This window comes from Chiloscyllium plagiosum, unplaced genomic scaffold (assembly GCF_037043375.1).
Source record: "Chiloscyllium plagiosum isolate Xiang-an unplaced genomic scaffold, Cpla_swu_hap1 HiC_scaffold_4, whole genome shotgun sequence".
In the NCBI taxonomy this organism is placed as follows: domain Eukaryota; kingdom Metazoa; phylum Chordata; class Chondrichthyes; order Orectolobiformes; family Hemiscylliidae; genus Chiloscyllium; species Chiloscyllium plagiosum.
The window spans coordinates 104312106-104334961 of NW_028270142.1; the positions used below are offsets into that span (position 1 = coordinate 104312106).

Sequence of the window (22856 nt, forward strand, 5' to 3'; positions counted from 1 at the left end):
CTCTCTGTGTGGAGTTTGCACATTCTCCCCGTGTCTGTGTGGGTTTCCTCCGGGTGCTCCGGTTTCCTCCCACAATCCAAAAATGTGCCGGTTAGGTGAATTGGCCATATTAAATTGCCCGTAGTGTTAGGTTAAGGGGTAAATATAGGCGAATGGGTCTGGGTGGGTTACGCTTCGGCGGGTCGGTGTGGACTTGTTGGGCCGAAAGGGCCTGTTTCCACATTGTAATTAATCTAATCTATATAGTTCAAATAGCCATTTTAGTAAAAGAAATGGTCATGATTAACATACCTTCTTCTGTTGTGGAGATTTTTCCTGTTTGGTTATCAATCTGGAAAAACATGATGTCATTACTGTTTGGGATTTGTTGTAAAATGCTGTAGTAGATTTTAGCATTAGGAGTTTCAGGATCATCCAAATCAGTTGCAGTTACAGACATGAAAGGCTTCCCTGTAAATAGATTTAGAAAATTACATTATAAGCACACAAATATAACTTCCCCTTACCCAGTGTGAAAGCTCCACTTTTCATTGCTCGAGAGTACCCTCCCCAATATCTCACGAAGTAGCCATTCGTCAGGGGAGAATATGTGTTACGACATGGGGTATACCCCTCTGCTAATTTAAACCCGATACACAGAGAAGCTCACCTCGCGCTATAATCTGTTAAATTTTGAGAGGCAAAAGAATTATCCTAGATTTCACTATTGAAAGTAATAGTTAATAATTGTATTCTTGAAGTCCAACAGAGAACATTAGAACCACTACTTACAACTCCTTTCTCGTAAACCTATCTTTTACTTCCCACTCTACAATACTGGTCCAATAAATTCCCTCTTAAATTTATGGCAAAATCATTTTCAAACCCAGGTATAGTCTTCAGCTGTCAGACTTTCTCTGTACATTCCTCTAGGTTGACTTTGTGTTCTGCTGCACAAATTTCTTAAGGACAGGTACCTTCCAGAGAGTTATTCTGCTGGCAGTTGTTGCTTCTTGGCAACTCTTTTTTGTTCTCCTCCTAACTGTTCAAAATGTCCGGTTTTATACCTCAAAACATCAAATCATTTCACTGGTTTGATGTCCTCCCAAACAGTAAAATTCAAATTCAGTTGGATTTTTGTATCTGGGCATAATTTAAATTGATTGCCCGAATTTGAATTTGTTTTTGTTCCATGACAACACAATTCCAGCTATTTGTTTCAACCAAATGTTACATTTTTAAATTGTTCAGCACACTCTGTGTTTCTGTCTCTTAAAGGTACAGTACACCTCTACACCTTCATAACATACTGATGGAATTTAATGGGAACCAGGCCTGCAACTTGCTCATGGTTGAGAGTGCGGTGCCAGAAAAGCACAGCAGGTCAGGCAGCATCTGTGGAGCAGGAGAATCGATGTTTTGGGCATAAGCCCTTCATCAGGAATGAGGTTTGTGGGCCAGGAAGGCTGAGAAATAAATGGGGGGTGTGGGTTGGAGGGAAGGTAACTGAGAATGTGATAGATAGATGAAGGTGGGGGAGAAGGTGATAGGTTGGAGATGAGGGTGGAGCGGATAGATGGGAAAGGTAATGGTCTGGTCAAGAGGGCAATGCCAAGTTGGAGGCTTGAGACTGGGATAATATGAGGGGAGGGGAAATGAGGAAACTGGTGAAATCCTCATTGATTCGGTGTGGTCACAGTGTTCCAAGGCGGAATTAGAGGTGTTCTTCCTCCAGGCATCAGGTGGTAAGGATTTGGCGATAGAGGAGATCCAGGACCTGCATGTCCTTGGTGGAGTGGGAGGAAGAGTTGAAGTGTTCAGCCACGGGGTGGTGGGGTTGGTTAGTGCGGTCATCCCAGAGATGTTCTCTGACATAATCCACAAGGAGGCGTCCTGTCTCCCCAATGTAGTGGCAACCACATTTGGTGCAACGGATACAGTAGATGACATTGTTGGAGGATACAGGTAAATTTCTGTCGGATCCTCACTTTCTCCCTGCAACTTGCTCACGTAACATGACCAATGGCTGTCACTCCTCACTGACACTGACATGTTTGTGAAGTCAGCCCAAAGTCTAATCATTCAACAGCAACTTAATATACACTTACTATTGTAACCTACTCAACAATAGTATTATTAAAAACAAAACAGTTTTGACATTTCTTAAATCCAAGCCATAGAAAGAAAATTTAGGAAAGATGAGTAAAAGCCTGTTTGAAGTAATAGCTTTTTAAAAAGACATCTTATAACAGAAGAAAGAGAAAGAAGTTTCATTGGATGAAAAGTATCATCGTCTCACAGTCACATCTCTGCCAAAACCATTTAATCAATATGATCATCAGTAGTAAACCCAAGAATAGCAAAGGCTTTCTTCAAGGACGTCATTAATTCTAGGTCCAAGTGACACAGGAAGCATTGATAGTTCACCTGTCATTCTACCAGGGCAAAGCTGAGAGCAATAAACAGAATTGCAAGGAGATTGGCAAGAATAAGCCATGGGTTAGGAAGATGTTGAATAGATTAGGTTTGGGCAGTTGAGGTTGCTGAGCCTCACACCCATTGTTGAGACAGAAGGGAGTTGCAAACCTATTTAAGACAGAACCAAACCTGGCAACAACAGAGTAGGAAAGACACTGTACCGGAAGAATTAGCACTTTCAAGAGTACATTACTCGAGGTCAAAGAAAGAAAAGCAAGCATAGCAGCAGGGTGGGAGTGGTGGGTAAAGAGAGAAGAGGAGATGTGAGTTTTAAATGTGGAACTTTTAAATAATCTTATAATTATGGGAATTTTTGACTTTTTTCAGAGTTGTGGAGATGCAACAGAGCTTTAAAAATGATGGATGTGAACTGATTCCAGATCCTTATCCCCATTCCCACTTCTCACATCTTTTGATATGAGAGAAGGCCACAGGCAGAAATCCAAGCCCTTCTGTTCTGGACCTGGTTGGCTACACTGTGGGTGTCAGTATCTCCTGGCTACAATCAATTATCAGGGAGTCTGGCTTACCTCTCAAGGACTCATTGTTCACTTCGTCTAAGAGAAGTAGTGAACTATAGTCCAGATATGGGGACCTTTGAAGAGATAACTTCAGAAGGACTTAGACATGCCCCAGACCAATGCATGCTCTCTGATCCACCTCCAGTAGCCCTTCATAACCTCCCTACATCCTCTTCGAACTCCCAATGGCCTCTCATTCCCTCCATGAAAACTCATAATACACCTATGTTCATTCATCCAGTACACACTATGCATAAATTCAATGAACCAGACAGTAACAACAGTATAGGAAAATATGTTTAAAAAAAAAGCCAGGTGTAAACTTTCTTTAAAAAATGCTGCTACAAAACCCATTAAATTCTCTATCAACCAGACCTTTAAATTATTAATAACAGAAACTAAAAGCATTTGGCAGCTCTGTAACTTGTGTGACTAAACATTGAACCAGTGACAAAATTAAACCCATTACTGTCTGTAAAGCTGGGTTTTCTCTTCTGTGCATCTGTTTCAACAAAGTAATGGAGTGCTGGGGCATTCAATAAGCTTCATCGTGCATTTGTTTTGTTTTATCTGCAAACATGTATTCCACTCAGAGTGACAAACTAAGGCCCCAGTAGCCAGCTTTGCAGCATCTTTCTAATAACTGCCAGCCAATCTTTAAATTACCAGATTATTTTTATTCTTTGTTTTCTGTTGTTTAACCGCTTTTTAAAATCCATGCTAATATTCTCCTGACACATAAATAGGGAAAGGAAAGCTGCGATGAAACTGGAGCCATCAAAGTCGGAAAGGATAAAATCACAAGCAGTGCTGGAAGTATAGAATAATTATTTTACTTCAAAGAGGTAGAACCAGTAACATTTGGTTTCCATATTGTAAAAAGGCTGTAAAGGCACTGGGGAGAATGCAAATATGGTTTACATGAAACAGTTGCAGGAGGTTGCAGTATATATTGACGTTGCTATTTTCAGTGCAACTTCCTGCACAAGATTAGATTCTCTACAGTGTGGAAACAGGCCCTTTGGCCCAACAAGTTCGCACCAACCCACCTCCCTCTGCCTAACACTGGGCAATTTAACATGGCCAATTCACCTGACCTGCACATCTTTGGACCATGGGAGGAAACCCATGCAGACACAGATAGAATGTGCAAACTCCACACAGTCAGTCACCCGAGGTGGGAATTGAACCTGGGATGCTGGTGCTGTGAGGCAACAATGCTAACCACTGAGCCACCGTACCACAAGGTAAGCATGGCAATAGAGCAATGATTCACTTTCTTCTGGAAGGGTAAACCAGAGAAGGGTCTTTGTATTCATTATGTTGTGTTTGCCATCACGAATTAAATCACAGATATGCTGACAGAATTTACAATTGATATTAACAAACAACTCATGACCCTATATCTTCAGCTTAGTGTCACACTAATCAGTGATTGTGCCCTCCACTCAATTTTACTGATGAAACCCAAAAAGCCTTTATGCAGATTTAGATTCTGTATTGGCTGCCATACCAAAAATAAAACAAACCAGTTCTACTGGAAGATTTTAATATCAGAGTTGGATTTGCCTATATCAGTCGTCGAAAAGTGTGGTACTGGAAAAACAGAGCGGGTCAGGCAGCACCCAAGGAATGTTCCTGATGAAGGGCTTATGCCCGAAACGTTGACCCTCCTGCTACTTGGATGCTGCCTAACCTGCTGTGCTTTTCCAGTGCACACTTTTCAACTCTGACCTCCAGCATCTGCAGTCCTCGCTTTCTCCTCCTTCACCTACACCATTTTGAAGAGTGCCATCGAGAAGGAAGGGTGGACAAATCAAATACCAAGAGACCCCAACCACCTCATCAAGTACACTAATTATGGTCTCACCATCGCAAATGTATTTTCATCAGAAAGATAAATACAAGGCAATCTCAAAACACCCTGATCCAACCATTGACACCTCTAGGACTATATCACTGTCTGCATCTGGGCTGGGAAGGTTCCAGACTTCATTCACATCATTCAGCATGAAAATAACTGCTAGATAGGCCACAGGCATTTACACTCCCCCATGAGCTTGCACCTGTCATCAAAACACAGGATATACACAACAAAATCAAGGAGAAAACTTAACATCTCTTTCTCTAAGATATAGAGATAAGAGAACAATCCAAAGTGCAATATTCCTCCTGTCTTGTTCTCACCGGCTTGATAGATAAAGAAGGTCAAAATATTCAATTCTATGCAGTTCTGCACAATACAGATAGCTTCTTCCATGTGATCAATTCTATAAAAAGCAAATGGTGCACACCCCCCACTCAACCGAAAACAGCAAAATTCTTCCCAAAGTCGATGCAGCTATCGCAAGAAAGTCGGAAGGAACAGGACCGAAATCTCTCAACCAGGTACCTTTAGTATCAGACAAAACAATCAAAACAATCTTTCAACAACTTCAAAGATCAAATTTGGGTGAGCTGCCAACACTTGTTGAATTACAAATGTCTGTTCTACAGATGATGAATAACAAGCTGTGTGGTCCCAACAACATTCCTGTATTCATTATGAAGAACATTCATAAAGCTGGTGTTCATAAACTCAATCTGAGATCTTGTTGCAAAAATCAGTGAAGAGCAGGTATGTACTTCATGACTTCCACAATGTCATCACTGGTTCACTTTTCAAGAAATAAATTTGTGAAATCTATAGAAGCATCTTCTTTCTGTAGGGAATGTTTCCACACAAATCCTTCGGGAAAACACCCCGTCCACCAACAAACATATAAATCTGACAACCCCTGTGCAGTTTCTCATCATCCACTAAACCGCAGGCATGATATTTGTTGCTCAACAAATCCAAGGGGAGTGCCTGAAAGAATGCAAATTGCTCTACAAGACATTTATTGATGCGTAAAAGGCAGACTGACAAATAGCCTTACATTTTTTAATGATTGTCCCTTATTTTGATTGTTTCTACTGGAAAAAATGGCAAAGTGGCCTACTGCTCTGAATCTAAATATTTTATCCATCATTTCTAGAACAGGTCTTGCTCTTCTGGTCACCACCATCTCTCTACTGTAATGATTCCCCTTAGAAGCCCTTTCAAGAATGCTCCAGAGACATGACTGTACAGCAAATTTGTTACTATTCTGCAATTTTCTCATAATAGTATGACATCTTTTACAATGGAATGGATGCTAGGCCTTTTTGGGTTCAGATTAGCACAAGGTAAAATAGTGTGATTGTGATAACTGACTGCAATGTCTACCACTTTCTTTTCATAGTAATTTGAGTCCAACTTTCACATGATATGATTGAATTTCACCTTGGTTGAATGTTTTCAACTTCAACAAGGTGAAAGCCAAGACTAAGACAGCTCTCCAAGTTATCTAAAACTTATAATATCCTGAAAATTGCATTTTCATGGCTCATAATAGAAGCAAGCTCTTCAACTCTGTGTATAAATGGTTGTTCTCTCACTTAACTACAGCAAGACCAAAATACTCCATCAGCCTTCCCCTATAGAAGCACCTACAACTATTATTATTGACAAGAGATGTGAGAGGTAGCTGAATACCTTTCAAATCTTAACAATTTTGTTTTTAAAAGGATCCTATCAAAGTGGAATGCTACAATGCTAACAAAGACATCCAAAAATTATGCAAATATGTCTTTGACAAAGGACATTAGTGGACAAAGGATTCAGGCTCCAATACTGTTGCTGTCTGTACTTTTTTACATGGCAGAGCGATTAGGTTGACCTACAAAAGTCACATCTGGATGCTGGAGAATTTCCATCATGCTGTTCTTATAGGATACTCAAAGTCACGTGAGAAGATAGCTGAACAAACTTCAGCATCCTCAGCAAGTCCCTCCAGCATTGTAAACATGATTGTGCAAAATCAGAACTGCTGGTCCATGGCATCCTCATGACAAATCACTAGCTTCCAAAGCAGACTGCCTTTTCACAACTTTAATATGACACCTAATCTTGAGGAGGACAGGGTAAATGTTTTTTAGAACACTTTGAAAGTCTCAGTGAAAGGGAAACAAATTGACATCAGCGCAGAGGAGGAATTTGTTATGAACTCTACCATATGGCAACATTTCTTCCAACAAGCAGGAACATAATCAAAAACTGACTGCAGCGAAGTGGCAAAAGATGAAAGCGAGAGTAAAAACCTAACACAAAACACCCCCATTCCATGGGATGGCTCTCATTCTCTCTGCCCAAGATTATGTAGCTTCAGGATTGACCTGTTGAGTCACCTGAGGATGCACAAATCATGAAGCCAGATAGATATTGGCTTCATTTCAAGAGATTGACAATGGCAACAGCAAGAAATGCAAGATTATCCCTATCAGGAAAGGATGTGCAGGCTGAATCCCTTGAAAGGGTTGGCTAAGTATTGACCTAATTTGAGAGCTATACAATTGGCAGTGGTTTGAATGGAGTAAATAGAGAAAGAGACCTGATTTCCAGCAAGCTGGCGGCGCGGTGGCACAGTGGTTAGCACTGCTGCCTCACAGCGCCAGAGACCCGGGTTCAGTTCCTGCCTCAGGTGACTGACTGTGTGGAGTTTGCACGTTCTCCCCGTGTCTGTGTGGGTTTCCTCCGGGTGCTCCGGTTTCCTCCCACAGTCCAAAGATGTGCAGGTCAGGTGAATTGGCCATGCTAAATTGCCCGTAGTGTTAGGTAAGGGGTAAATGTAGGGGTATGGGTGGGTTGCACTTCGGCGGGTCGGTGTGGACGTGTTGGGCCGAAGGGCCTGTTTCCACACTGTAAAGTAATCTAATCTAATCTCTGGCCGTGAAAGTGACAGGGTTTGTCATAAATTGTAGGTCCTTCCCCAAATCCCAGCCTGCCTCATTATCACTGAGTGAGATTGGGGATAAGCCAGTTTTAGGACACAGATAATCATTTAAATGACCATTTACCTGCAGTGATTTCTTTTGGAGTCTGTGAAATGTAGAAGCTAGAGTGGGAAAAATAGACTGGGAAACAACAGATCTGTTTTCAATGTGTTTCTTTTGGATAGATGGGGTACTCCTTTGGAGAACTGAGCTACGCCTTCAAATATGGTCCTGGAACAGATTAGAGATAAGAGTTCTTTTGGTAAAGGCTTCAGTTATCCTTTGGAGGTAGGTGTCAGTAGTCCTTTGGGGGTAATTGTGATCAGATGCCCTTGGGACTGTTAACTATGGAAGGGATTGTGCATAAATGTTGCATAAAGCCTTTGAAATTGTCAAACTTATCACAAGCTATCAACAACAGCTTCACCTGTCAAGAGGTGTCTGGAAGTATCAAAATATCTATTTATGAATAACAAGAGAGCAATCTGCAATATAGAGGTTTATGTACTACAAATATATTTCTTCTCCTATGTGCATGGGTAGTTGTGGATTTGTTTTTATTTATTCATGGGATTTGTTAGTCATTGCTACAAAAGCCAACATTTATTATCCATCCCTAATTGCCCTGGAGAAGGCAAAGGCGATCTACCATCTCAAACTGCTGCAGTCCTTGTGGTGTTTGTTATGCAGTGACAAAAGGTTATGCAAAAGGTTTTTGGAGAAGGAATACTAGGATTTTGACCAAGCAACAGTAAAGGGAAAATAGTATTGTTCCGAGTCAGGATGGTGTATGTTGGAAGGAAATTTGCAAGAAGTGGTGTTCCCATGCAACAACTACCCATGTCCTTCTCAATGCTACAGTTTGCAGGTTTGAAAGGTGCTATTAAAGGAGCTTTGGTGAGTTGTTGCAGTCCTCCTGTAGATAGTACATTCTGCTGCCACTGTGAATCATGGCAGAAAGAATAAATGTTGCTTGGGTTTAATGGGTCCTCAATTAAACAAATTGTGTTGGTCTAGGTAGTATAAAATTTCTTATTGTAGGAGTTGCATTCCAGAATATTGTACAGTTAGCATGGTAAGTAAAGGGCAAACTGCAGGTGGAATTAGGCACTACGTTGGTATATAGGGATATGGGATACCAGGCCAATGCTCACAGTGGATTATGTTGTATGGCTGGGCACACATAAGACAAGGGATTGAATGGTGATGAGGGAAGTGAAGTGGTGTGAGCTGAATGTTGTTTTTGGGACAACTTTGGTGGAAGTAAGATATCTTTTGGGATTGTGAAAAAGCATGCTTGTGTGTAGAAAGTACATATGCTCATTGGGACTTGCATGGTTGTCAAAAAACTGTCCAAAATGTGCAGTTAAAATAAGTGGGTATTTGAGAGTATCTTTTTGTGCAAATGCATTATAGGTTTGTGCTGCTTAATTGATGTTTCAAACTCTCACTTTCATAATTTTCTCCACTAGGTTGTTGAACAGAATTGTTTACTGACATAAGGTTTTAGTACTTGAGTGCCAGGTTTGTTGACATAAGGTATCTTAACTGTCTTAGTAAAATGGTTTACATAAATTATTAAAAACTTAAATGAAAGTGTTATCATTGAGGATTTGTTGAAACAATTTCACCATATTAGATGTATGCTTTGCATTAATGAGAGGGTTATTTTTATAATAATAACATAACCAATAGACTGGTAACACTACTTTGTGTCATAATGCTGCCAGGTTAATACGCATTCTGGATAATAAGTGGCCTGATATGGAAAGAAAAGGGAAAAGTGTGGTGAGTGAGATATAAAGGTTGTCAACAGAGCTATAACGATCCATGGAGATAACTGAGACATATGGTGGGGCAACATGAAATAGACATAAGGTGGCAAGGAGGGCCAGTAAACCTGTACAAAATGTATGAAGTGTCATGGGGGTTAATACAGGGGCATGGGCTGACACAGGGTATATGAGGGACATGTGGATGGATGTGTGTGCAAAAGGGTTATGAGCTTGAAACAGGAGGATAGATTATTTATTGTTATAAAGGATATGGGCATCTCTGACAATCACCAGCACTTTTTGTCCACCCCTTGTTTCATTTGAACTGAGTGCTTGTTAGAACGTTTCGGAGAGTAGTTAAGAATAAACCACATTGCTCTGGGCCCAGAGTGGCATGTGGGCCAAACTGGTTAAGGATGACATATTTCCTTCCAGAAAGGATTTTGGTAAACTAAATCAAATTTTACAACTATTGGCTGTGGTTAGTTGGTCACTATTAGATTAGATTTTAATTCCATATTTTTGTGTCGAGATTTGAACTCATGTTTCCAGATCATCAGCCTGTGCCTATGTGGGCGGCACGGTAGCACAGTGGTTAGCACTGCTGCTTCACAGCGCCAGAGACCCGGGTTCAATTCCCGCCTCAGGCGACTCTCTGTGTGGAGTTTGCACATTGTCTGCGTGGGTTTCCTCCGGGTGCTCCAGTTTCCTCCCACAATCCAAAAATGTGCAGGTTAGGTGAATTGGCCCTGCTAAATTGCCCATAGAGTTAGGTGAAGGGGTAAATGTAGGAGAATGGGTCTGGGTGGGTTACGCTTCGCCGGGTCGGTGTGGACTTGTTGGCCGAAGGGCCTGTTTCCACACTGTAAGTAATCTAATCCCACGTGGTTAAAGATGCCCTCCAACGCATCTCGTCTACATCCCACACCTCCGCCCTCAGACCCCACCCCTCCAACCATAACAAGGGCAGAACGCCCCTGGTGCTCACCTTCCACCCTACCAACCTTCGCATAAACCAAATCATCCGCCGACATTTCCGCTACCTCCAAACAGACCCCACCACCAGGGATATATTTCCCTCCCCACCCCTTTCCGCCTTCCGCAAAGACCGTTCCCTCCGTGACTACCTGGTCAGGTCCACGCCCCCCTACAACTCACCCTCCCATCCTGGCACTTTCCCCTGCCACCGCAGGAAATGTAAAACCTGCGCCCACACCTCCTCCCTCACCTCTATCCAAGACCCTAAAGGAGCCTTCCACATCCATCAAAGTTTTACTTGCACATCCACTAATATCATTTATTGTATCCGTTGCTCCCGATGCGGTCTCCTCTACATTGGGGAGACTGGGCGCCTCCTAGCAGAGCGCTTTAGGGAACATCTCCGGGACACCTGCACCAATCAATCAAACCGCCCCGTGGCCCAACATTTCAACTCCCCCTCCCACTCTGCCGAGGACATGGAGGTCCTGGGCCTCCTTCACCGCCGCTCCCTCACCACCAGACGTCTGGAGGAAGAATGCCTCATCTTCCTCCTCGGAACACTTCAACCCCAGGGCATCAATGTGGACCAACAGTTTCCTCATTTCCCCTTCCCCCACCTCACCCTAGTTCTAAACTTCCAGCTCAGCACTGTCCCCATGACTTGTCCGGACTTGTCCTACCTGCCTATCTCCTTTTCCACCTATCCACTCCACCCTCTCCTCCCTGACCTACAATCTTCATCACCTCCCCCACTCACCCATTGTACCATATGCTACTTTCTCCCCACCCCCACCCTCCTCTAGCTTATCTCTCCACGCTCCAGGCTTACTACCTTTATTCCTGATGAAGGGCTTTTGCCCGAAACGTCAATTTCGAAGCTCCTTGGATGCTGCCTGAACTGCTGTGCTCTTCCAGCACCACTAATCCAGAATACATAATCCTTTGTATTACTAGTCCACTGACAACTCCACTAGACCACTGATGACCCCGTGAAGGTTGACAAATACAAGTATAAAATATGAATGCAGGAGTAGGAGGGATGTATCCTATTTTTCCTTTATTTCCAAACTTGTGTAATGTGCTGCAGTTTCCAAGAAGACTTTTTGCCCAGTCATCCTCAGGTACCAGGATGTCTCCCTGGATCTTCCTGACTCGCCTGGTCAGGCTCCCAATCCAGTGTGTATTCTTGACTGAACTCCGAAGTGTAGCAGGTCACTTGTAAAAGTGAGGTTCACAAAACTGGGATTTCTCCCACTTCTGATCCTCATTCAGAAACCAAATGGCCTTTTTTCTGTGCTGCATGTTCTATGTAATTCATTATCAATGGATCAATGACCTAGAGCAATATCCCACTTACTATAGTGGGAAGTCCAATGCTACAAAGATTGCACCAACTGAAGAACTCCACAGGCAAGGACCATCTTCTAGGGTCAAGTGAGAAATGAATATGATTTTGTCAGGGTCATACATGTCTCAAGTAAGTCTTTTTTTTAATAAAATGAATGTATTTTAGAGAAGCAGAGGACAAGAGAGGACACCTGAAGTAGAGTGCAGGAAACACTGGCAATAGCAAAGCAGGAATTTGCCCACCGGAAGCGAAGAGTTTTTACAAGCAGCAATGGAAACATCAAACGAAGAAGTGCAACAAAATAAATCAGGACAGAGAAGCCTTAAGAAATAGCATGAGAAACATCAGCAGAATGATAGCAGTAAAACACTGTGGGAGGAAAGAATAATGGTAAAAAGCAGAGGTATATCACAAACTGCTGCCACAGAACAAGGGGTCACATGGGATGAGCACAATCAGAATTGTTTTTTTCATTTTAAATTATGTTCTTAATTGTTATTATACTTTAATTAGGCTAACTAACTGTAAAGTAAGTCCAAATGAGTTCATTAGTACAAATTAATTTGTCATTTGTCTTATCACTACAGTTTTCAAATAATAAATTAAATCTAAGGATGTTTAAAATGAAAAAGAAAGGGAATGCAATTTTAAAGAGTTCTGAATTTTTCAGTATTGTAAATAACAGGACTTAAGTAACATGTTGAATTTAACCACCCTGGTGAGTAACGTGGCATCAAATTAAGGAAATGAGCTGATTAGTCAGTGGGTAGTGAGCTTTTATTTGTGTCTGAAATTCACTTCTGCTACATCAATTAATGGTGTAATAAGGGCAAGGCAGAACATCTCAACTCCTTGGAATAATAATTTGTTGCACGGCAGGGCAACAGGATGCTGTGTATCATGCACAATCACGTGTGCAGAAAATGTAATAGTCTTGATAAGTCATATTGCAGGTTTTGGAGTTTGAGCAGCGCTGCCTTCACTTTATTGCATTGTGACATTGACAGTTTTGAGATGTTTTGTGAGGCTGAGTTTATTAACATGCCCAATCCATACTTTAAGAGCTTGTAGGTAGGTAGAAAATAGTGACAGCCAGGCATTCAAGGAGGACCAGGCAGATTGTACAGCATTCCCTCAGTACATCTCACTCTCTAAACCATAGGTGAGGCAATGATCTAGTAATGCATCGTCACTGGACTAGTAATTCCAAGACCCAGGTTAATGTTTTATGTTCTGAGTTCAAATCTGACCATGGCATATGATAAAATTTGAATTCAATAAGAGTATGAAATTTAATTCTAAAAATTAATTTTTAAAAAGCCTAACGGTGACCATGGAAACATTGGCAAATGTCATTAAAAAATCTGATTCACTAATGGCATTTAGGGAAGGGAATCTGTGATCCTTACTTGGTCTGGCCTATATGTGACTCCAAACCCACAGCAATATGGTTGTCCATTATCTGTCCTCTGAAATACCTATAGCAAATCACTTAGTTCAAAGGATAATTAGGTTCTGACAATAACAATGTTGACCCAGCCAGCTATTCACACATCCCATAAATGAATTTAAAAAAAGACAACTTCATTCTGAGCTATACAAGAGAAGGTAGGGAAGAGGGAGCAGGAGGAAGATTGGGAAAGCAGTAGTGATGGAGATTCTGCAACTGGGGAATGGACACTATTTCTGCAGCCAGAGTTGTGAGTCCAGGATAATGGGTTGCCTCTTAATGCCAGGGTCAAGGATGTTACTAATCAGCTACAGAGCATGCGCAACAGTGACAGTGAATAATTTCCCAATGTTCATATTGATATAAAGAGGGATGAGGTCCTACAAAATAGCGTTTAAGGAACTAGGAAAGGAATTAAGAAATCACAAAAGGGTTCAATTAACCTCCTTGTCTGGAATGCCCTTGGAGTTAAGACTTCCAACACAATTTGGTTCTCTGCAGACAACAACTATGGTTTTTCGCATAGCTACCACTGACTTTACTCGACAATTCACAACTGAACCTGGGACTGTCTGCCCCATTACACTCTCAATAGCAGTTTTTTTGTCATCCAATTGCTTCATTCATTCATTCGCTGGCTGTGCCAGCATTTATTTTTCATCCCCAGTTGCCCTTGAGTGGATAGTGAGCTACCTTCTCGAACTGAAAAAGTATCAAAATTATCCACATTTGTAATTGGACCTTAGTTAGAGAAATGTCACATACCAGGCCTGGAATTCTGGCGGACAACTCCATCAAACTGTTGTTCTGTGAATATTGGTTGATTGTCATTTATATCACGAAGTAAAACGGTGACAACTTCAGGTCCTTCAACTGTTTCGTGAGCATCATTTTGACCTACTATCTAAAAGCAAAGAAGGTGAGACAACAATTATTTTTTAAAAAATTAAATTATTCTATTCACCAATAGAGAATTGCATGAAAAAGAAGCCATTCAAATCTATCACTTCTCCACCAAGAGAGGGGGTCATGGATAGCATTTTTCGTGAATTGGGAGGGAGGCCGAGATGATCACCCACTCAGTGCTTCTGGCTAAAGCTAGATGCAAATACTTCAGCCTTATCATTTGCACTGATGTGCTGGTCTCCCACATTGTTGAGGATGAGGATGTTTGTGGAGTCTCCTCCTCTTGTTTAATCATCCACAATTATACACAACTGAATGTGGCAAGAATACAGAGCTTAGATCTGATCCACTGGTTGTTAAACTGTTTAGCCCTCTGTTCTGCATATTGCTTTTGATAGTTATCTTGCATTGTAGATACATTGTTTCGATATTACTGATGCAGTTTCTGGCATGATGGCAATAGTAGAATGTGGGTTGCACTAAGCCGAATGGTCACAGATTGTGTTTGGATCAATTCTACTGATGGCCACAGTGTCTCACAGATACTCAGTTTTGAGTTGCTAGATCTATTTGAAGCCTGTCCATTTTACACAATGGTAGTGCCATACAATATCATGGATCGTAGCGTCAACGTGAAGATGAGTCTTTTTCTTCACAATGATTGTGCCGTTGTCACTCCTACTGATACTGACATTGATGGATGTATATGTGACAGGTTGTTTGGAAGGACATTGTTGAATAGATTTTCCCTCTTACTCATTCCCTTACTGTGTGCCGCTGACCCAGTTTAGCAACTATATCCTTTAGGACATGGCCCTCATCATCAGTAGTGCTGTTACTAAGCCACTGTTGATGAAGAACATTGATGCTCTCAACTAGACTACGTTCTATACATTCGGCACCCTCAGTTCTTATGGAATAGGATCCTCCCAGATGTTAGTAAGAAGGACTTTACAGACACAACAGGCCTGTGTTTGCCATTGTCATTGCCATCGGTGAATGTAAGATGCTCCCCAAGACTAAATGTAGACTCAGAGACTGGTTTGCGGAGCATCTGCGCTCTGCACACATCAACCAATGTAATTGGCTTCATCTCTTTTCAACCTATATATTTGCATCATCGCTGACATACAGCAATGTTTCAGTATTTGGAATTTATTCTTTCTGCTTACCTTTAATTCATACGACGCTTTTTCTTCACGGTCCAGGGTCACATTGGCAACCAACCAGTTGTCTAAAATGTTGAACACGCCTTTTGTTTCACCAATTATTGCAAAAGTCGTCACATCAACATTCTCTGATGTAAACTATAGTGAAGGAAATGATATAATAATCTAGTGTGGGTGCGACACTGTAAACTTTACAATCAAGTACCAAATTATTCTACTATCAGCAATAAAAATAACTAAAGTAAAATTCTATTGTATCTGCATGAGTATCTTAGGAGTTACAGGGTGGATGTTATGGGGCAGCTAGGTCCTCAGCAACCTGACTATTGCGCTCAGTAATTTAATGCTGGGAGCAGGAATAATTGCTTTAAGGTGGGACCTCTGCTTCCCCAATTACCATGTTGGTGGTGGTGGGGGGTGCATGTGGATGGAGGGGTGGGGGGTTGCTTCTGGCCAATCAGAGGCCCAGCAGCTCAGTAGTCCCTGCAGCCCCAGGTTTAAAAACTGGCTACTGCTGGGACTACAGACAGTCCCAGAACACAGGAGCTTTTGGAGCCCTGACTCAGGGGGTTTCTCTGATAGGCCTGGATGAGAAGAGTGGGAGTTGGAGGGCCCAAGTTTGACAGACTGGGGGAAAGTTGGTGTAGTGGGTGACAGGTGGTGGAATGGTGCCCTATTTGAGCCTAGGGTTCTACAATGGAGTACTCCTCAGTTTCCTGACACCAGTCCATATTCCTAAAGCCACCAGGCTATCATTTGACAAGGGTGATTTCCTGCCAAGGGTAAAAGAACATAATAAAGCCTTTCAGTGGCCATTAATTGCCATCACCTCCATTATCCCCATAACAGCTAGCACTGGTTGATGGTAGCAGGCAGACTACTCAGTGAATTTTATGAGCCCCTACCTACTTTCAAACATATAAAATTCAACTCACAGTGTACCTCAACAAGGCTCCAATGTGAACCTAACACCTGTTCTCCATTTCTAGTTCTATGGAGGGGACCTATACAATCAATTATAACCTATGTAAAATAAAGGAATTGGTAACAAAGGGGCTGGTTTATAACCGCCTGTGGATTACCTACCATTTGGCATGTGTGACACGTATGGTAAAAGTTAACCACATTCTTGTGCTTTCCAGCCAATAAAACTGTTTTTGTACCTTAGCCTGAGTCTTTTGTATCCCTAGATGACCTCCTACAGGTAGTTCATGTGCTACCCATAACACTTCTTGTCTGTATTCTATCTGCAATACAATCTGGTGCACGTCAGCCCATTACTTCTCTGCACTAACCTGCCTTGGTCTCCATTTCTGTTTTAGGGTTCTATCTTTCAGATAAGAACCCTCACAAATATCGAGTTATAGTCCAACAGGTTTAATTAGAAGCACTAGCTTTCAGAGCACTGCTCCTTCACTTGATGAAGAAGCAGCACACCGACAGCTAGTGCTTCCAATTAAATCTGTTGGACTATAACCTGGTGTTGTGTGATTTTTAACTTTGTACACCCCAGTCCAACACCGGCCTCTCCAAATCATTATTCATGAATATCCTCTGCCTCCTTTTCAGAGTACGCATTCTCATATATATCTTTTATTGTCTTGTCTTTCTGTTGCAAGACCCTTAGCCTTTCAGGACTAAACACTTCTGTCTAACCCTTTGCCTGTTTAGGTTTTTCCTGCACCATTACGTCAAACAGGGTATCCACTAACTGAACCTCAACTCCATAATCTTTCTCTTTACTTTTTGCTTTGTGCTGTGACTTAAGATAGTGGAATCTGATTACTACACAGTCTGGGAAAATACCAGGATATTTCTGATTTAACTCCTCAGTTTCTTGGTCTTCTTTGGGCTTTTCCACAACAAGGAGTGTCACTCCCACCTTGGATCCTGCTTAATAATTCCCAAAAACAAACTGGATTCCTGGAACTGATACTCTGTCAATCACTCCCACTGTAACTTCCCCAATCTTGAGTTGGTATTGCAACTTGATCTTGCAGTTTAGATTAGATAACTTACAGTGTGGCAACAGGCCCTTCGGCCCAACAAGTCCACACCAACCCACCGAAGCGCAACCCACCCAGACCCATTCCCCTACATTTACCCCTTCACCTAACACTACGGGCAATTTGGCATGGCCAATTCACCTAACCTGCACATTTTTGGAGTGTGGGAGGAAACCAGAGCTCCCGGAGAAAGCCCACGCCGACACAGGGAGAATGTGCAAACTCCACATAGAGAGTCGCCTGAGGCGGGAACTGAACCCGGGTCTCTGGCACTGTGAGGCAGCAGTGCTAACCACTGTGCCACTATGCCGCCCTATCTTACATAGGGGAATGCTAAATTTCTGTCCATCGATCCCATAAATTACCATACCCTAGGGTGACAGATCAGAACGAGTGCAAATTTGCTCATCTCTTACTATTGAAGACTGGTTAGATGCTGTATCTCTCAACATTATAACTTCTTGTCCTTCTCCCCCTGTTTTTCCTGAGTAAACTTTACCCAGAGACAAACTCTTTGTAGAGATCAGGTACTAACTCCATACCCAGCCCCTGCCAAGGCTGTGCACTCTCCTGCAGATCCTCAACTCTTCTTGGGGTTTCCTTTACTACTTTCCCTATTGCCACTGGCTTAGCTTCTTTTACCACATCTTTTCCCACAGTGCCTTTCTTTAATGACCAGCACTGTGATTTTACCCATCTTCTGGCAGTGAAAACACCTTTTCCCAGTACCCTTCTAAACCACCAGCATTGTAATTTTCTTTGTCCCACTCCATTACAGTGAAAATGCCTGAGGCCTTTCACCTGCTTTCCACCCTCTTGGGCTTCTTTAACCTATGGTACACTCTTGCCAGCATTTTCTACTCTTTCTTTCATAGTGTAGGATCTCCTCTTTTCCCTTCAATCCCTCACAGGATAAAATTCTGGCCAGAAGCTTGTCTTATGCTCCAACATGTAATCATCTGCTAACTCTGCTGCCCTTTTCACTTCCTGAAATTTCTGTTCCTTGACCTGAATTATTATCATCTCTGGAAGTGAATTTTTAAACGCCTCCAGCAGAATAATCTCTCTTAGAGCCTCATAGGTCTCATCTATCTTTAAAGCCCGCACCCATCTATCAAAATAACTATGTTTAATTCTTTCAAACTCAAGTAATTCTGACCTGGTTCCTTCTTTATGTTTCTGAACTGCTGTCTATAGGCTTCTGGTACCTTTTCAGAAACATTTAAAATAGTCTCTTTGACCTCTTCCTAATCTCTTGACCCCTCATCTGACAGCGCAGCAAATACCTCACTAGCTCTGCCTACCAGTTTAGTCTGAACTAGCATAACCCATAAATCCTCAGATCACTCTATCATCCTAGCCAATTTTTCAAATGAAATAAAGAAAGCTTCAACATCTTTCTCATCAAAATGTGGCAGAGTTTTGACATATTTGTATATATCGCTATCTTCTCTTTTAATCTCCATCCTGTTAACTTGACTTGGCTGACTAAGTTGCAACTTCTCAAGTTAAAATTCTCTCTCTTTTCGCTCAGCTAAGAATCTTCTCTCTCTCTTTTTCCCTCTCGCTCTCTCTTCTCTCTCTCTCTCTTTCCCTTTCTCTCTCCCTTTACCTTCTAACTCCATTTTCCTCAATTGTAATTTAAGTTTTTCAAACTCTACTGCACTTGTCTGTTTCTCTGACACACCTAAGTGTTGGAGTAACTCCCTTACAATTTCAGCTTTACTTTTGTGCTTGCTTAACCCAAATCTAACTTCTTTGCTAGTTATAAAAGTATGGCCTTTTTCTTTCCTTCTAAACTTACTTGGCAAATTTGAGAATCATCTTCAAACTCCAGAACTTCTTTAGCAATTTTAAGAGCTATTTCTCTCACTTTTAATTTAACCAACCGCAAACCACCTAAATTAAACAAATTGACTTACCTGCATTTTGTTTAAAGATCTAGGACACTAACCTGCATGCGTTTAAATTTGTGGGGCTTTTTCATACCCCAAATTTATTCCAACCTGTCCAAATTCAGACTGGATCTGTCTAAACCTGTTCACATCAGACAAACACCCCCAAGCTGTTATGACACTAGGTAAACCCCTCTGCTAATGTAAACCCCACACACAGAGAAGCTCACCTCACGCTTTAATCTGTTAAAGTTTGAGAGGCAAAGAACTATCCCAGAGGTCATTATTTAAATAAAAAATTGACAACCTTATTCTTTAAGTCCAACAGAGAATACTAAAACCAATAACTATTTACAACTCCTTTCTCTTAAACCTATCTTTTACCTCCCACTCTACAATGCTGGTTAGATATAAAATTACGATTAAAATTTACAAACAAAAAATCATATTTCAAATCCCAGTCCGCTTTGTCGATTCTCCTTTGTAGATTAAAGTTTGTGCGAAGATTTGTAGCTCGGGTGTTCGTTGCTGTGGTTCTGTTCGCCGAGCTGGAAGTTTTTGTTGCAAACGTTTCGTCCCCTGGCTAGGCGACATCATCAGTGCTTGGGAGCCTCCTGCGAAGCGCTTCTTTGATGTTTCCTCCGGTGTTTATAGTGGTCTGTCCCTGCCACTTCCGGTTGTCAGTTTCATCTGTCCGCTGTAGTGGTTGGTATATTGGATCCAGGTCGATGTGTTTGTTGATGGAGTTTGTGGATGAATGCCATGCCTCTAGGAATTCCCTGGCTGTTCTCTGTCTGGGTTGCCCTATGATAGTAGTGTTGTCCCAGTCGAATTCATGTTGCTTGTTTCTGCGTGTGTGACAACACTACTATCACAGGGCAAGCCAGACAGAGAACAGCCAGGGAATTCCTAGAGGCATGGCATTCATCCACAAACTCCATCAACAAACACATCGACCTGGATCCAATATACCAACCACTACAGCGGACAGCTGAAACTGACAACCGGAAGCGGCAGGGACAGACCACTATAAACACCGGAGGAAACATCAAAGAAGCGCTTCGCAGGAGGCTCCCAAGCACTGATGATGTCGCCTAGCCAGGGGACGAAACGTTTGCAACAAAAACTTCCAGCTCGGCGAACAGAACCACAGCAACCTTTGTAGATTTTCTACTGTAGATGTTGTTTAGGTCAGTTTCAATGTTCTCCTGTGCAAACCTATTATAGACAGTACCTTTTGTACAGCTGTTCAGCTAGAGGTTTATATTTGTTGATGTCCTTGGCAGTTCTCTTTTTTAACTGTTCAAAATGTTTTATACCCCAAAACATTGGATCATTTCATTGGTTTTAATATTATGGAAATACTAAATTTAAGTTTGGTTCCATTTTGGTTCCTTGGGACATAATTTAAACTGTTTGGCTGCATTTGAATTTGTTTTTTTGTTTCATGGCAACTCATCTGCAGCTATATGTTTCAACCAAGTGTTACATTTTTACTTTGTTTGGGACTCTCTGTGTTTTGTCAGTCTTTGCAAGCTTTTCAACTCTTTTAAAGGTACAGAACTCAACTACACCTTCATGACATTTGACCCCACATGAAAAGAAAGCAAAGCCCATTATTGGACTGGCGAGTTCAGATGATGATATGAAGACTTCTGTTCCTTCACTGAGCTTGGGAAAACACACACCTTTTGTTTCTTTTTATTCCAAATTTCAGCACCACAATTGCTTTCCTCATAGAACACAAGATAGCTGATTGAGGCAGTATGCTGTTCAATGCACTCCATAATTAACAGTATTAGATTTTTGTTCTTGAGATGCAAAGTCAGATAACAATGGAGAAACTTTTTGAAAGAGTGAGATCCTTCCTGCCGTTAGGAATGCCAGCAATGGCCCACCAACCCATACGTTACTTAGCAACTGAGGCACTCACTTAAGGTAGAACAAGTAGTGTGGATGGGAAAGTGACATGTGGTGTCAAGGAAACTTGGGGCACCATTTTTGAGAGTTGGTCTTCTGTAGTTAAGTAAAGGAGTAAGATATGCTGTCAACAATTTTATGACATAAAATTTACTTTTTATTTACTATTCACTGTGTAGAGGTCAAGATGAAACAAATGCAACCATAATTATGAATGTTACCTGATATATCATAAAAGGAGCGGTGAATTCCTCAGTAATAGAAAGTTCCATTGTCGTCAATGGGCCTTTGGGCAAGTTTGCATTAATTCCAGTGGTTAAAATCTGCAGTTAACATAAAGAAATGAAATCAAACATGTACAGAAGCTATTTTTATATCAAAATATCAATACTTAACAAGATATTACTGTTAAAAACATGCCATCATATTTTGTCATAGTCATAGAGTCATAGAGATGTACAGCATGGAAACAGACCCTTCAGTCCAACCCGTCCATGCTGCCCAGATATCCCAACCCAATCTAGTCCCACCTGCCAGCACCCGGCCCATATCTCTCCAAACCCTTCCTATTCATATACCCATCCAAATGCCTCTTAAATGTTGCAATTGTACCAGCTTCCACCACATCCTCTGGCAGCTCATTCCATACACATACCACCCTCTGCGTGAAAATGGTGCCCCTTAGGTCTCTTTTATATCTTTCCCCTCTCACTCTAAACCTATGCCCCCTAGTTCTGGACTCCCCGACCCCAGGGAAAAGACTTTGTCTATCTATCCTATCCATGCCCCTCATAATTTTGTAAACTTCTATAAGGTCACCCCTCAACCTCCGACGCTTCAGGGAAAACAGACCCAGCCTGTTCAGCCTCTCCCTATAGCTCAGATCCTCCAACCTGGCAACATCTTTGTAAATCTTTTCTGAACCCTTTCAAGATTCACAACATCTTTCCAGTAGGAAGGAGACCAGATTGCACGCAATATTCCAACAGTGGCCTAACCAATGTCCTGTACAGCCACAACATGACCTCCCAACTCCTGTACTCAATACCAAATACCTTCTTCACTATCCTATCTACCTGCGACTCCACTTTCAAGGAGCTATGAACCTGCACTCCAAGGTCTCTTTGTTCAGCAACACTCCCTAGGACCTTACCATTAAGTGTATAAGTCCTGCTAAGATTTGCTTTCCCAAAATGTAGCACCTCGCGTTTATCTGAATTAAACTCCATCTGCCACTTCTCAGCCCATTGGCCCATCTGGTCCAGATCCAGTTATAATCTGAGGTAGCCCTCTTCGCTGTCCACTACACCTCCAATTTTAGTGTCATCTGCAAACTTACTAACTGTACCTCTTATGCTCGCATCCAAATCATCTATGTAAATGGTTGTCAAGCGTACACCTTTGAATAAAGTAGACTTTGTGCCCGTCAATTTAGAATGCAGATAGTTTCAAAGCTTTCTCAAATTTTTAACTGTGAGAAAACTCAGTCAATTAAATCCATCTGGATTGTAATCATAATTGCAACTAGGAAAACACAGCAGAATGTATGTACAGAGCAAGCTCTCAAAAACAATAATGAGATAAACAACCAGGTA

General features: G+C 41.7%; 2 protein-coding genes across 6 annotated transcripts in view; one reads left to right on the top strand and one right to left on the bottom strand.

Annotated features, from left to right (window-relative positions):
- The window catches only part of cdh17 (cadherin 17, LI cadherin (liver-intestine)), a 97745-nt gene that overhangs the window by 57397 nt on the left and 17492 nt on the right, over positions 1 to 22856 (bottom strand). For all 5 annotated transcript variants that reach the window (XM_087986533.1, XM_087986534.1, XM_087986537.1 and 2 more), the window contains exons 3-6: positions 21483 to 21584; positions 15444 to 15578; positions 14131 to 14269; positions 292 to 450 (exon numbers count right to left, since the gene is read on the bottom strand). In XM_087986533.1, coding sequence (XP_087842659.1) covers positions 292 to 450; positions 14131 to 14269; positions 15444 to 15578; positions 21483 to 21584 — 535 coding nt within the window. The remainder of the gene's footprint in view (positions 1 to 291; positions 451 to 14130; positions 14270 to 15443; positions 15579 to 21482; positions 21585 to 22856) is intronic.
- rnf41l (ring finger protein 41, like) overlaps positions 1 to 22856 on the top strand; it is a 389670-nt gene that overhangs the window by 6888 nt on the left and 359926 nt on the right. The gene's annotated exons all lie outside the window — the stretch shown is intronic.